The 14,389-nt window shown below is 45.0% G+C and overlaps 3 protein-coding genes across 5 annotated transcripts; 1 reads left to right on the top strand and 2 right to left on the bottom strand.

Moving 5' to 3' along the window:
- Window positions 1-7: 7 nt before the first annotated feature.
- On the bottom strand, window positions 8-1,977 carry und (uninitiated). Of its 3 annotated transcripts, none has more exons than NM_058025.5 (3): window positions 1,612-1,977; window positions 698-1,510; window positions 8-576 (listed from the first exon to the last, which is right to left on the bottom strand). In NM_058025.5, exons 1-3 carry the CDS (start codon window positions 1,715-1,717, stop codon window positions 149-151), a joined length of 1,347 nt encoding a protein of 448 aa, NP_477373.1. In that variant the 5' UTR covers window positions 1,718-1,977; the 3' UTR covers window positions 8-148. The 3 variants fall into 3 exon arrangements, with proteins under 3 accessions (NP_477373.1, NP_001285783.1, NP_001260299.1); NM_001298854.1 differs by having other exon boundaries at window positions 1,612-1,857; NM_001273370.2 differs by having other exon boundaries at window positions 1,612-1,811.
- A 106-nt stretch (window positions 1,978-2,083) lies between these two features.
- Taf11 (TBP-associated factor 11) lies at window positions 2,084-2,922 on the top strand. Its single transcript, NM_164871.3, has 2 exons — window positions 2,084-2,440; window positions 2,503-2,922. The coding sequence occupies exons 1-2, from the start codon at window positions 2,172-2,174 to the stop codon at window positions 2,822-2,824; spliced, it is 591 nt and encodes a 196-aa protein (NP_723484.1). The 5' UTR covers window positions 2,084-2,171; the 3' UTR covers window positions 2,825-2,922.
- Window positions 2,923-2,970: 48 nt separating this feature from the next.
- On the bottom strand, window positions 2,971-7,004 carry zf30C (zinc finger protein 30C). Its single transcript, NM_057953.5, has 4 exons — window positions 6,593-7,004; window positions 5,293-5,666; window positions 3,847-5,225; window positions 2,971-3,781 (listed from the first exon to the last, which is right to left on the bottom strand). The coding sequence occupies exons 1-4, from the start codon at window positions 6,594-6,596 to the stop codon at window positions 3,205-3,207; spliced, it is 2,334 nt and encodes a 777-aa protein (NP_477301.1). The 5' UTR covers window positions 6,597-7,004; the 3' UTR covers window positions 2,971-3,204.
- Window positions 7,005-14,389: the final 7,385 nt, after the last annotated feature.

The raw sequence follows: 14,389 nt of genomic DNA, 5'->3' as shown, positions 1-14,389 counted from the left end.
TTATATTCTGAGCATAATACATTGTATATATAATTCGGTTGGCGCATGCTCACAAAAAATCAACAATAGAATGAACTTATATCAAAAACCGTATATAATGCAAGCCATACATCGCCGAAAATCGGTCACTGTCCAGTTCCTCATCCCACTAGTAGTCGTCGCCACGGGAAACGACTTCTTTGCAGGTGGGTCGCAGCATAATTGTGTGTTCGTACTGAGCCGTGTAGCAGCCCTTAATGTCGCACAACGGCGGATAAGCCTCCACAATGCCCTTGTCGCACAGATCCTTGAGAGCCATCTGGTACTTCGTGGCACCGGCGCGGTCCAGCCAACGCTTGCAGAAGGCCAGGGTGCCGAAGTTTTTGTTGATGGTGCCAAGCAGCTGCTTGGATGACTGCAGGCGCAGCGGCACAAACGGCAGATCAAAGTTCTTCATGTAATGCGAGCAGTCCATATCGTCATGGACCAGACCGCGACCCGTCGAGCCGAACGTCTCAATGGCGTAGAATTCATCCTCCTCCATGCGAGTGGACTCTCCGCCTTTCACAATGGGCACCGTTTTTCCAGCATGAATGCCTGAGAATTTAATTTTAGACTTCATTAAGTGTTTGCACAAATCACAATAAATTTAAACAAAAAATATTAAGGAAAGCATAAGCATATTTAAAATATTTATAATAAATAGATTTTTGCTTACGGTACGGGCTGATGGAGTGTCCATTTAAGTTGCGAATCGCCTTGATGGGATATGTTTTGCCGTCCAACTCGATCTCGTACGACTCCATGACCTCCTGGATAGCGGCGCCGATGTCGCATAGGCGCACATCGATGCCCGCCTCTCTGATGCCCGTGTTGGTGGCCTCCTTGACGGCCTGCAGCAACTTGTCGTACTTGTTGTTGAAGGTCAGGGTGAAGGCGCAATCAATGATCCGCCCCTTGATATGGGTACCAAAATCAATCTTGCACACATCGTCGTACTGCAGTACAGTGGGGTCTCCGGCATTGGGCGTGTAGTGGGCGGCGCAATGGTTAAGAGAGCAACCAGTCGGGAAGGCCAAACCAGCCTCCAGACCATTTTCGCCGATCAGGCGCCGAGCAGTGTTCTCCAGCTCCTCGCAGATTTGGATCATGGTCATGCCCGGCTTAATGTAGCGCTGCATATACTGACGCGTCTGACGATGGGCCTCAGCCGCCTGGCGCAATTCCTGGTAGATGTCCGTGTTGATACGGTCCAGAGCACGCTTCTCCTCCGATGTGAATCGGTCCTTGGCCGTACGATCGTCGGGCATATCCTTGGGCGTGGGGTGCTCCACGATCTCGCCCTCGGGGAAGTTGCCGTCCGGATAAAGCTTAGCAATGGGTATGGTGGGCGGATCAGTCTGACCGCTTTTCTTGCCCTTGTTCCCCTTCTTCTTTGCCGGCTGAGCGGCCGGTGTTGCCGGTTTGGCATCTCCGTTTGTGGTCAGCTCCTCGTCGCCGCCTTCTCCGGAGGCTATTTTGGCTGCCGCTTCTGTGGGCAAGTGGTTAGTTCAGTGGGTGGTGGGTGGTTGAGGCGGAGAGGGTCGTGCAAATGCAATTACCACAGTGCACTGCTCGCATGAGGTCACTCACCTTGGCGGAGCTTCTTGTTGTTCGGCTTGGGCTTCTTTTGTTTCTTGACCTCCTCGCCGATCTCGGGCGTTGCCGCCTCCACATTCAGAGTCTCGGTTGCAGACATTTCGCAGTGCCTTGGTTGCTGGCTGAACGATGAAATAAACGAAAATGTAGCGCGCACTCTTGCCTGGCGATGGCGATGCGGAGAAAAGAACAAAAACACGAGGTGTCAGAGGCCAGTGCTGTAAAACGTGCTGTGGACTATCGGAACCAGTGAATGTTCAATTTGAAATTTACATAATTTGACTTTGAGCACTAATTTGAAGAAAAAAAAAACACTACAAAAATAAAAGTTTATCGAATATTGTATATTTATATATTTATTATTTATTAAAATCTCAAAGCCACCTTATAAACAACTATGATATACCTTTAATATATTTAATCCGATATTTTGAATTATATTCATCTATTATGTGGTGCGGAACTTTTGAGTGTTGCAAAAAGCGAATATGGTGCAACTCCATCCCTGGTTGATTTTGTTTATTATTCGCTGGTGCTTTTCAAATTTCATTTAAATGGACGAAATCCTCTTTCCCACGCAGCAAAAAAGCAACTCCCTAAGCGACGGCGACGATGTCGACCTGAAATTCTTCCAGTCGGCCTCCGGCGAGCGGAAGGACAGCGACACCTCGGATCCGGGAAACGATGCGGATCGTGATGGCAAGGATGCGGATGGGGACAACGACAACAAGAACACGGACGGAGATGGTGACTCTGGCGAGCCGGCGCACAAAAAGCTCAAGACGAAGAAGGAACTGGAGGAGGAGGAGCGCGAACGAATGCAGTAAGTTAGCTTAAAGCGATTCGAAGGGGTAATCCTATAAAAACTATTTTATTCCACTCCAGGGTTCTCGTTTCCAACTTTACGGAAGAACAGCTGGATCGCTACGAAATGTATCGTCGCTCTGCCTTTCCCAAGGCCGCCGTCAAGCGTCTAATGCAAACTATCACCGGCTGTTCCGTGTCCCAGAATGTTGTGATAGCCATGTCCGGCATTGCGAAGGTCTTCGTCGGCGAGGTTGTGGAGGAAGCCCTCGACGTGATGGAGGCCCAAGGTGAATCCGGTGCCCTGCAGCCCAAATTCATACGAGAGGCAGTGCGACGACTGAGGACCAAGGATCGGATGCCCATAGGCAGATACCAGCAGCCCTATTTCAGACTGAACTAGCGAGTCGAGACATTAAGAAATATAGTTTGTAAGGCTGTTAGTCAATATAAAAATACATAAACAAGTAAAAAGTAAATAAATATAAAGATTTTTTTAACAAATCCCATATAATTAATTTTCTCTATTACGAATAAATTCCGAAACGTGTTTTTATAAGGAAATTTATTTTTCTTAAATGTTTTTGACAGGTCCGTATGGCGTTAAACCTTCATCTACATCAATTTTATGTAGCTTATTTACGTTCAATGTTATTTAATTAATCCAGTCATTAAGTAGATATTATTATGTAGTTGTCATCCCATTTGTTGTACAGTAGAATACGCATCCGTTTACAAAAGAATCTTTATTGAGTGGGATCGCTAAATGAATGTGTTCCGAAGTTACTCCATTCGCCGGGCCTCGGCTTGCATGGTCTGCAGTACGATGTGTGGCACCAGGTGTGTGGAGGCGTAGTTCAGGGGCACCGTGGCCAATGGCGCTGAGCCGTCAGATGGGAAGTTGAGCTCCTGTGCCATGGGCATGTCCCTGTCGATGACATCCTGGGCGATCAAGGTCTTGGTCTCCTCGTACTCCATGCCCGCCTCCGGCTTAGCGCCCATCAAGAGTTTTCCGCGCTGCACGCCCATGTACTGGGTGGCCTTGGCATTCAAAGGCAACTGGCCGCAGGTATCGGCATGCACCTTGCGATGTGCCTGCAAGTTGGAGATGCAAGTGAAGCGCTTGCCGCAGTTATTGCACAGGAAACGCTTAATGCCCGTGTGCACGGTCATGTGGGTGAGCAGACTCTCCCTGTACGGATACTCCTTGGGACACAGGTGGCACTTGTACGGCTTGTAGTCCGTGTGGCGCGTCTTCAAGTGCGACTTGTATTGCGCCTTCACCTTGAATGTTTTGCCGCACTTATCGCACTGGTACGGAGTGTCTGCCTTGTGAAGGAGCATGTGCGTCTTGAGAATACTGCGGAAAGGAAGATGCGTTACTAACAGTCTTAGAATAAACATTCAAACACAAATAGTTATTACCCAGCGGTGGACAAATGTTTGCCGCAAACGCTGCAGCCGTAGAGCGGTAGACGGCCGCAGTCAGAACGAACGTGGTCAGAGAGCGATGTGCGTCCGGTGAACTTCTTGCCGCACTTGTCGCAGATGAGGTTGCGCTGCTGGCTGCGCGGCTCCTTCTTCGAGTGGAAATTGCGTTCGTGGTTCTTGAGGCTGTCGTGTCCGGTCATGTACTTGTCGCATTTTTCGCAGTAGAGCAGTTCCTTGTGCTGGGCCCTAGCATGCTCAGTGGCCTGTTCCTTGGTGGCGAAGAAGAGGTTGCAGTAGCATGGGCACTTGAAAGTCAGCTTGCCATCTTCGCCATGCACCTTCATGTGGGTGACCAAGCGCTTCTCCACCAAATAGATCTTGCTGCATATGGGACACTTAAAGACTTCCTCGTCCAGCTTAGCATGGACGTCCACGTCCTTAAAGATCTCTTTCATTTCCGCCTCATTTAACTTGTGGTCGTCGCGCAAATGCTTTTCGTAGGGCTTGCGGATGTGGTAGATTTTTACGCAGTGAGGACACTTCCAGGATTTTTCCATCTTGTTGATCATCTTAAGGCGCTCCTTTAGCTCCTTTTTGCTGATCTTAGCTACGCGTTTTGGTGTACCCGATGAATCGTCAGGCGAGGGCGATCTAGGTGCGTTTCGTTTGCGATACTTTCTCTTGACCACAGGTATCTTTTCCTTTGGCGGTCTGCCCCGCTTTCTTGGTCCGGGAGGTTTTTCCATTTGATGACCCCTCAGTTCTAAGACATCTTCTTCCGCAACCTCCACTAGCGGCACGGCCGCGATTTCGTCTAGTATACCAGCGCCCTGTTCCACCTTTAGGCTCTCAAAGGGCTTTAAGCCATCACCCTCATTGAGCAGCACATCCAGCAGCTTATCCTTTTCGTTGCTAAAGATATCGGTGCTTTCGGTCTTCACATACATGCTGGCGTCCTGGTACTCGAAATCTTCTTCGTCGAAGGCCTCCACCTTGACCATAGCCGGCGGAGGAAGCTGGAATCCGGATGCATCCGCATCGTCCTCACTGTTGTTGGGTTCGAAGTCGGGACACTCGTCGCCCGAGTCCGAGTTCTGGCTCTCCTGCTTGAGCTTCGTCTTCAGACGACTGGCCAGAGGAATGTCATCATCGCTATCTTCCGATTCTTCGCTGGTGGTATCTTCATCATCAGAGTCCCTGTTTCTGTCCTTCTTGCGGAAGGCCTTATGTTTCTTCATCCCATCGGATGAACCGGGCGAATCGTATTCCGGCTGTCCACAGGTGTCGGGACGACTGCGTCGATGCTTGGATAGGTTAGAGGCGCTAGAGAAGCGGGTGTAGCAGCACTTGCACTCCATTGGTCGGGATTCCTCCTAAGGAAGAGAAAGTAATTATTATTAATATATTTACAAACGGTTCCACTGTTTCGGTTCTACTCACCCTGGGTAGCTTTTCCTCGCCACACTTGGTCCTGCAGTGGCGACGGTATGCCTCCTGGTACTTGTACTCCGCGCCGCACTTTTCACAAACGAAAGGCTTTCGCTCCTGTCCAGCTACCGCGCCAGTGACTCCGTGCTCATCCTTTGCATGCTGGGTGAGCTCCTCCTCGTGGCAAAACCGAGCATCGCAGTGACGGCACTCGAAGCCGCCCGGCGGCTGGTGCTTCTTTACGTGCTTCACATATCCGGCTAGGGAGACCAGCGCCTTGTTGCACACCGGGCAGTGCAGCTTGGGTATTCCGTCGGTGGTGATCTCCACCAGGAGCTTGGTGGCTGCAGCCGCCGCACTGCTGCTTGGAGCCATCGACTCGGTTTCTGCGAGTGGGGAATTGAGATTATAGCATGTTGGGGCGAACGTAAACAAATGCAAATTTGATTTTCGGTTGGTTTGGGTTTGTATGCGCCTACCAGGGCTGGGTCTTTCAGTTCTGTCTTAAATGCACTTGTCGCAATATTATTGTATTTATATTTATCATAGGGTTTAGTAAAGAAGCTGCATTGTGCACAATAATAATAACTATGTAAATCAAATTAGATCTAGTGACTTCCGTTTTTTCTATTTTTTCGTTTTAAGCAAACTATCAAATTTTATTATTATTCTTTTGGTTACTTTAATTTTTATAAGCAGCTTCTTTCTGATAAATTATTAATTGACATGACATTTGTAATTTTCAAGTTTATAAATTAATTTAGGATATTCATTATTATGTTAATAATGGTTTCAATTTATATTATTTTCAATTTCTATTTGATTCAAAAAAATAATAAAAGCTGTTTTCCAATGGTCATAACATATTTTAGTGCCATAAAATGAATGTATTCATAAGTCTCCTTTCGAACCAACTATCGGCAACGAGCCCTTTGTTCGATATTCAATTCGTTCTTGCAACCCACCACCACTACCACCGACACCTCCAACAACAACAATAACACCGACGACGGCAGCCGATTAGCGACGCTGTGCTGCAGCCCTGGTGGCGTTGCGTTCGCCGAGTCGATGGGCAAGTGACGGGGGAGGCGGGGCAGGTAGGCAGGACAGCGACTTGAAGTGCGCGCATCACGCACAAATGCTCCTAGTTGGCCTGCATCGGCTGTACCCCAAAACGGGGCTCCACCTTAACCCCCCGATATCGTGCGATTCACGACTACATATCTACATGCACCACCTACATACAACACACACCATGTACACCATATACACCGTATAGACCGTATAGACCGTATAGACCGTATACACCTACCCATATCGGTTCGGTATCGGAGTGGTGCTTCCTTGGACTTGGATTGTGGGCCCTTTTCTGCTCCTGCTCTCTCCTCTCCACACCGCTCCACGACGACTCTCCGAGATTCTCAGACACCGCTGAGGGGTCAGACAAATACAAATGTCTCGCTAATGATGGCTTCGCCTGATTCCGATTTCGAGTTGTTCGATTTGGGCTTTGGGTGCTGCGGAACACTTGGTTTTGCGCCGAATGCAGCTCGCCGCATTTTCACTCACACTATTATTCGGCTATTATTGTTTGTTGTGGTCGGGCCGAGCACTGCGAAAAATATTAACAACTCTTAAGTACACTTTAAAAAATGAAAAAACGCCAATGAGCTGCTGGCGAGTAAATTATTTTTCTTTGTGCAGCTCGAGGGTGGCAATGCAGCCCTGGTCGCAGCGCTCATTTGAGCGTCGGAACTGGTTCGCCCCCAGCATTGCCACGAACCAGTTCGGTACGGCTCTTCTCGTTTATTTTGGATTCTCAGCGTTTAAAGTCGTGGCGCAATTTCCCCTCCACGGTTTGAAAATTTTGAAAAATAAATTTTAAGTTCCCTTAGCATAACTAATTGTTAATGAAAATACAGCTGTAAAATAATGCAGAAAGGAACCGACCAATCTTTGAGCTTGTTATACTACTTACTCGCCGATTAGATACACAAATTTTGTTCACTGCACAGCGAGAGAGCCGCAATCCAGGGTTGCATTGCCCGATTCTCGGCGGGCGATTTTAAATTCAAATTTAGCAAATACTTCTTGTAATGCCATGGATTGTTTTAATAAATCAGTCTTTAAAACTATATTTTAAATTTTATTTATTTTCTTTTCTAAGCCATTGACGTCGTAGATGATAATAATACGTTAATTAATTCACTATTCTTTAACTGTTATCTATTTTTCTTATAAGTTAATAAATAAACCATAAACAAAGTGTTAATACTAACTATTAATCCAAAAAAGGTTTAAAGTCTTTAATGTTTACCAAACATTTTTCTCTTTTTTAAACCAATAAATTTAAAACGAACACGTTTACAAAAAACTTGAAAACCTCGTCTTGGTGTTCTAATTGGAATTGGAATTTTTGCCGTGTTGAACTCTGACCGTGCCCAATTTAGACCTTTGCCAGCCGTGTGCTATTGATACCCAAATCCTCCAGCCCAAATACCCGATTGTACCATCTAAGTGCTCGAAGGCCATCGAGTACTCTATTTTGATTTGGGGGCGATTACATTCCGGAAATTTACACTCATGCAGTTTATTGGGCTCGAAGCTGATTACAATTCTGTGCCGGCAATTTAACCCAGCCCACGAGTAAGCAAAGGTGACGTCAATGTCGGTGTTAGCCCGACTTGATGTGCGAGTGTGTGTGTGTGAGATATGTGTTGTTTATTTGCATGCATATGGGGGGGCAAACAAATGCAGAAGGTCAATGCTGAGAGAGTAGCTTTAAGAAGATGCACAATTTGATAAACAGCATATAAAACAATAAACTATATAGCATGGTGTATATTTTGATTCTCTAAAGGAGATGGTGAATATGATGTGGCTGAAATTGTGCCAGCAAAGTCAACACACAAATTGCACACCAACAACTTAATCAATTCTGCCACTGGTCCTGCAAGTCCTGCCATCCTCGCCGCTTATTTTGTTTGTTTATTATGCAAATTTGCATTAATTTTTCGTATGCCGCACACGTGATCCTGCAGCAGGAGCAGCAACAACAGCGGAGTGTGTGCTTGCGTGTGTGTTGCAGTTGCAACTGTTGCTGCCTCCGTTTTTGGGCTTCAAAATTGCTTTCGAGCGCAAATCGTCGGCAAATTTCATTAAAAATGCATACATATATACACACATTGTTGTGTGGGGAAGGCCCCCTATTCTCCTTCCCCTGCCCTTTGACCCCTGCCAATGTCTCTCTCAGTTCGCCAGCCATGTCCTCCCTTGAGATTAGTCAGCAGCAAGGACATTTCGGAATCTTTTGTTTTATAAATAGCCCCCTTTGATAGACAATTAAAAATGTAACTTGCTTTCGGCAAGAACAAGTCTATCAATAGGTGGGATTACATACGTGCATGTCGAGAAACGGCGGAAGCTCCCCTTTAAGCTGACCCAATACTTTTCCCCTCCAGGTGGTGGGATTTCTCTTTACTTCCTTACCTCATCTGCCACTGCCACGTAAGTTAGCCTTAAGAAAAGTTTTCATCCTCACATGTCTAAGCACTTTGTGCAAATTGTTAACGTTGCTGATGCGTCCTTCTACGCACACGGGCAACAACAAGAACAACACCATTACTGTCAACATGGGTAAAAAAAGCAACATCAGCAACAGCCTCGGTGGCAACAAAAGCAACAGCAGCAACAACAGCATCTAGAATGTGGCAACAAAGACTTCAGGTTATTGCATGCATTTTAATTAGTAGACAAGCCAAGTGGGTTGCCACGATACATGTATATACACATACATATATTACTTTATAGCCCCGACATAGGCATATCCTGACATATATGTAAATGCATTTCTAAGAGAAGACCGAATTGCCGCCCCATGGGTAAGGCAATGAGTTCCGGAAGAATCAAACAATCAAAGTTGAAAAAGGCAATTGAATGCAAAAGAAACATTAAGGACTTATTTAAAAAGAAAGCTTGTGATTGTCACAGAATTTCTGATGCACAAATGCCACAGGTCTCAAGGAAAATGCATACTGCAGAAATAGTCGGACGGAAATTATTTCCAAATCAGAAGGACAAAAACGATTTAAAGGATCAAATAGTAAAAATACTTGTTTCATAAATATTTTTATATATCTATTTCTTTACAAATAAATAAAAGTATACACATTGCAATCAACATAATTGATAAAAGCATAAACTGTATGAATAAGAACTTTTGTTTGGATATGGACGCGAAAAACATGTTCGCCAAATTTATCTAACGAAAGCCGAATGATATATGGTTTTGGGAAAGCCCTGTCAATTTGCGAAAGCGAACTATTCACGCGGCATAAGGATAAAGGGTACGAGATGGTAACACATCGGTCCGAGACTAGATGGCATAGATACTTTTCCAGCGATAAAAAGGACATGTGCATAAACAAATCTGGGCTCATCAGCGTCACAAACAAGACAATGATATATGGATCCGGGTAAACCTTTGTCAATTTATATAAGCAAGCGGTTCGGCTGGATTCGCACATGGCCCGTCGGGCCGTGGACCATATCTCAGTGTCCTTTCGCTAGGATGGGACAGTCCGCAGAGCTGTAAGTGCGGACTTCAGCTGCGGGCCTCCTCTCAATCTATCATTCTGCCCTCGCTGGTGGCCCTGCACCACCCACAACCACCCATCCACCGCCATCATGTTCTGTGCTAGTTTCTTGTATTTATTTTTAAATTGTCTCACTCACACAAGCCTGCAGAGAAACACACACAGCAGCAGGGACATAGACTCACACACACACTCGCACCACGAATTTCATGGCGGTCCTGCACTCACATCTTCCGTGCAGGACGACAACTCATGTTTGTATTGGTTCGGTGAGCTTCCCTTGCCCACATCTCCTTCGATTTCTCGCAGTGTGTGAGTTTGTCTACACAAACGCGAAAAAGTAAATACAAATGGAATTGCGACTAAAGGACACCCTCTGCTTGCTTTTTTATCTATGGTGAAATTAAACGCATTAACTACAAAAATAAACTTTCGATTCAGATGTTAGCTTATTGAAAAAGAATTACTTACTTTCCCCAGAATTTTTTGTAATTTCAGGTGATCCACCCAAACTATTAGATCTGTACAAAAACCAATTAAAAATCCTTACTTTTTACCAACTGGTGCTTGGTGGCTGACAAAATCAACACGAATTGAATACTCCTCTCTACGTTGAAAAAGATTACTGGGTGTAAGACACAAAAAAATCTGTGTAAGCTCGCATCTGTGGGGCCAAGCGCCCTGCATGTGTGCGTGAGTTTGTGAGGGTGTGTGTGTTTGTGCGTTTGTGCCACGCTGTCCATGTGTGCGTGTTTGTATGTAAATGTCCTTGAGTGCTTGACGGATGACATTCATAAACGTCACTTCAATTACCTCCACGCGCCAACGCCAGTGACTGTGCCACCTCATTCCTGGGCGAACCGACCCCTCATTCATCGCCCACCCCCCTCCTCCGGCCGGAATTTACCCTGCCCCATGCAACGCCCCCCCCCCCCTCCTCACACGGTTGCCTGACACCCATTTACCACGAAAGTTGTGAAAAGTCAGTCAGCCAAAAATTAAAGCACTTTCTACTTTTCCGGTCTCTAGTTTTCTTTTTCTTGTTTCAGTCATCAAAGGATTTCCTGCACTTTCACGATTTTGCGAACTTGCAGATTGTGTAGAGCACTAACACATCAATTGAAAAACTGTCACCAGATTTATGGGTACTTAATAATAAAATTTCACCGAAACGATGGTATAACTAACTGAACGCAACAGGGTGATTACGAATTTGAAGCGAGAAGGTTTTCTTTGAAGACTTACTTTTTTAACATTCTTGGAAAAGTGTGCAAAACTTGTCCGGGGAAAACTTAAACAGGATGCAGAAATAGCTCTTCCACTGAAATTGATTCCTTCAGGAAGCAACGGAAAGACTACCCCGAAAGCAAAACTATAATTCAACTTTAAAATTTAAATCAATTAGTATCAGATAACGCTTACATTTTGTTTTGTTGTCATTTCTACAAACTTAACAAGTTAAGCGGAACTTTATTAAGAAAGGCAAATTATGGCCCAGAGGCATGGAATGTATAAGCTTAAAAGCAAAAAACAACCAGCAGGATTTCGCAGAAGCTCCCTCAACTACAATTCTAATGAAATCTTTTGCAAACCGAGTTCATATCACAACCAACACATCCTTTCTTCAGTGCAACTAATCGAATGTTCCTGTAATGAGTTGCCAAGAAAATCAGCTTGCACCTTCGTTTTTCCATTGAAACTTGCTGTCCTGTGAAACTTCTTCAGATCAATCGCTCAATGCAAAACCGAAAAGACTTCCTAATTCGTTCTGAAAACCTGATCTTGATTCATGGTCTGGCATTGATTTTCTCTCAACAGCCTCAAAAAAGGGGCGGAGCGGGCGGGGCCACAAACATTTTGCGGCATTCGTAGTCGCTCTGTATGTGTGTGTGTGTGTTTGTGCACGTGTATTGGTATCTGCGAGTGTGCGTGTGCCTGTGTGTTTGTTTCGGTTTCCTTCACTTACACTTGTCCTTACAAATTTGTCCTTTTCTCAAATGTGAAAAGACGCATAATGTCCTTTTTACTCGCCCTTCTCTTCCGTTCAGCCCTCTCTTCTGGCTTGAGCCTCGGTGCCCCCAGCATTGCCCTCTTTTCCTTTCCCTTCCCTTCCGCCTTGCCCCTGGGTTTCTTCCCCCCTCCCCAGTTCCCTGCCTTTTGTTACTACTGCGTTATACCCTTGCAAAGGACATCATATTTTAATGTCATGAAATACGCAAGTTTTTTGCCCAACATAAATTTTAATTAACTTTTTAAATTGCAAGTAATTGAATGCCTAATTTGGATAGATAATTGTAGGATTCCTATTTACTTCTTTCAGTTATCTAATTTCAATACAAAGATAAAGTTAACATGTATAAAAAAATATATATATATCTTATATAAGGATATATGATACCAGGATAGACTTTACAGGGTATTATAAGCCTTGGTCTTCCAAGCTAGCCTTCTTCTCTGGTTATATTTCTTTTTGTTGACGACATTTTGCCTCGTCGACTGTCGTTTATTTTGTATGTGTTTTCCTTTATTTTTTCGCTTTCCCATTTTTGTTTTGTCCTTTCTGTGTCTCTGCTGACGTTGGCTGCTGCTGAATCTGCTGCTGGCGTTTGCCGCCCACATTTGCTACTTGTAAATTATTTGCATTAGTAGCCACTTGTGCTTTGCTGTGCGCTTGTGTGTGTGTGTGAGTGTGTGTGTGCCTCGGGTCGAGGAAAATTCCCCCTCCCCCCTCTCACAATCCATGCGGCCTTCCCACTTTTCCCCTAACTTTTCCTGAGGCTCAGTCCAATGCGAATTCATTTCGTTTTGGGGATGAATCTACTCGAAACGGAACTTGACCCACTGTGCGTGGCCCACTGTGCGTGTTTGTTTAGACATACACACCGACCGCCACACGCACACAAATACACTCGTTTGTGTATATATATTTTCGCATTGAAATTTCCATTTTTCCTTTTGTTGCTGCTTACCATTCTCTTTGTTCGTGCTAGCCTGGCCTGCACTTAAATTAACTGATTGCAACATTCTATACAGCTTTTTATGGCCCGATAAGGAGGCGGCAGGAGGGTACAGTGGCTACTCAGCCTTTTGCATAGTTTTGCGAATCCCGAAAAGGGGCGGAAATGGGAATGGGCTGGCCACATGGGAGTTCTCTCTTTTAAGTGGCCAGTAAATGCGGTTTCTTTAGCTTGGCCAAGTACGGTGGAAACTCAAGGTGCTAAAATCAGAATAAATAATATTTCAACAGTACTAATTTGAAAATAATAATAATATAATGATTTCCAAAGGAAGGAAGCTCAAAATTGTTATTTATTTTTTATTATGAATTTTTATTTATATGTTGAAAATAAGTTTAATTTTTTAGTCCAATTTAGCCACCACCGTACCCATCGCTCTTTATTTCCAGCCATTTCTCTCTGCCTCCGAACGTGCCAAACATGCTATGCAGCATTGCGTGCTCACAACGTGGCGTATGCGCAATATTTACTTCCTCTTCGCCGCATGAAGGCAAAAATGCATTAAACAAGACAACGGCAATAACAACAGGCAACGTGCGGAGGAGTGGGATAATGAGGCAGCGAGTTTGGGGAATTGCTGTTCGTTTAAAGACAGCGATTTCGTTCTCAGCTTGCTAATTGCGTATACGACATGTGTGATCCCCACATGATAAGCCAAGGAATAATTAACTAGAATGACTCTCCGGATGAGAGTTGGTTTTATTCGACTAATATTTGAGGAAGCGATTGTCAGAGTAATTCGATGGCATACTTTGAGGGGATCTGGAAGTTTTCAAGGGCTCGTTATGGTTGAAAGCCATAAGCCAATTGGGATTGCGCGGAATATTCTTTTAATAGATGCAATCGATGAATAAAAATAAACATAAAACCATCGCCAGAGGAAGCTGCTACAAATGGGCCGAACAATTTACATAATCACTGAGCATTCAACGGCCACTACCAAATATAGCAACCGAAATGGGAACCGGAAATAGGAAGCCCAGTCAAGCAGAATGCCCGGCCGTACATTATATGTATACGGAACATGCGGACTCGTCCTTCGCCTCGCAGCGATTTATCAAAGTTCATTGAAATTGTTTGTTTGCCCGCTGCTGCTCGCCCAAACATGTCCTTGAAAGGGAGGGGTGGTGGTGGTGATGGAGGGCCAACGGCCTTGCCACTCTCGGCTTCAGCTGCTGATGATGACGACGTCATTCATTAAAATTTTCGCCCGTTATAAGTTTGGGCATTAAGCATTAAGCAGCGGCAGTAGCAGCAGCAGCAGCAGCAGCATTGAGATGTCAAGCGAATTACAGGCCCCAAACAAATGCCATAAAAGCCATTCACAGTGTGCAAAACTTTTCTCTGTTTTTCCTTTCGTTTGCCAATTTGATTTATTGCCGGCCCATGGAGATGTAATCGTGAAATGGCAAATGTTTCTGTGTGGGCCGTGCGTTTGGCGGGCAATTTTTCACGAAAGTCATGTGCTCAACTCCCAGCAAGGAATTCTGTATGGTT

Source organism: Drosophila melanogaster, chromosome 2L, assembly GCF_000001215.4.
Source record: "Drosophila melanogaster chromosome 2L".
In the NCBI taxonomy this organism is placed as follows: Eukaryota; Metazoa; Arthropoda; class Insecta; order Diptera; family Drosophilidae; genus Drosophila; species Drosophila melanogaster.
This window is presented reverse-complemented; position numbering and strand designations above follow the sequence as displayed.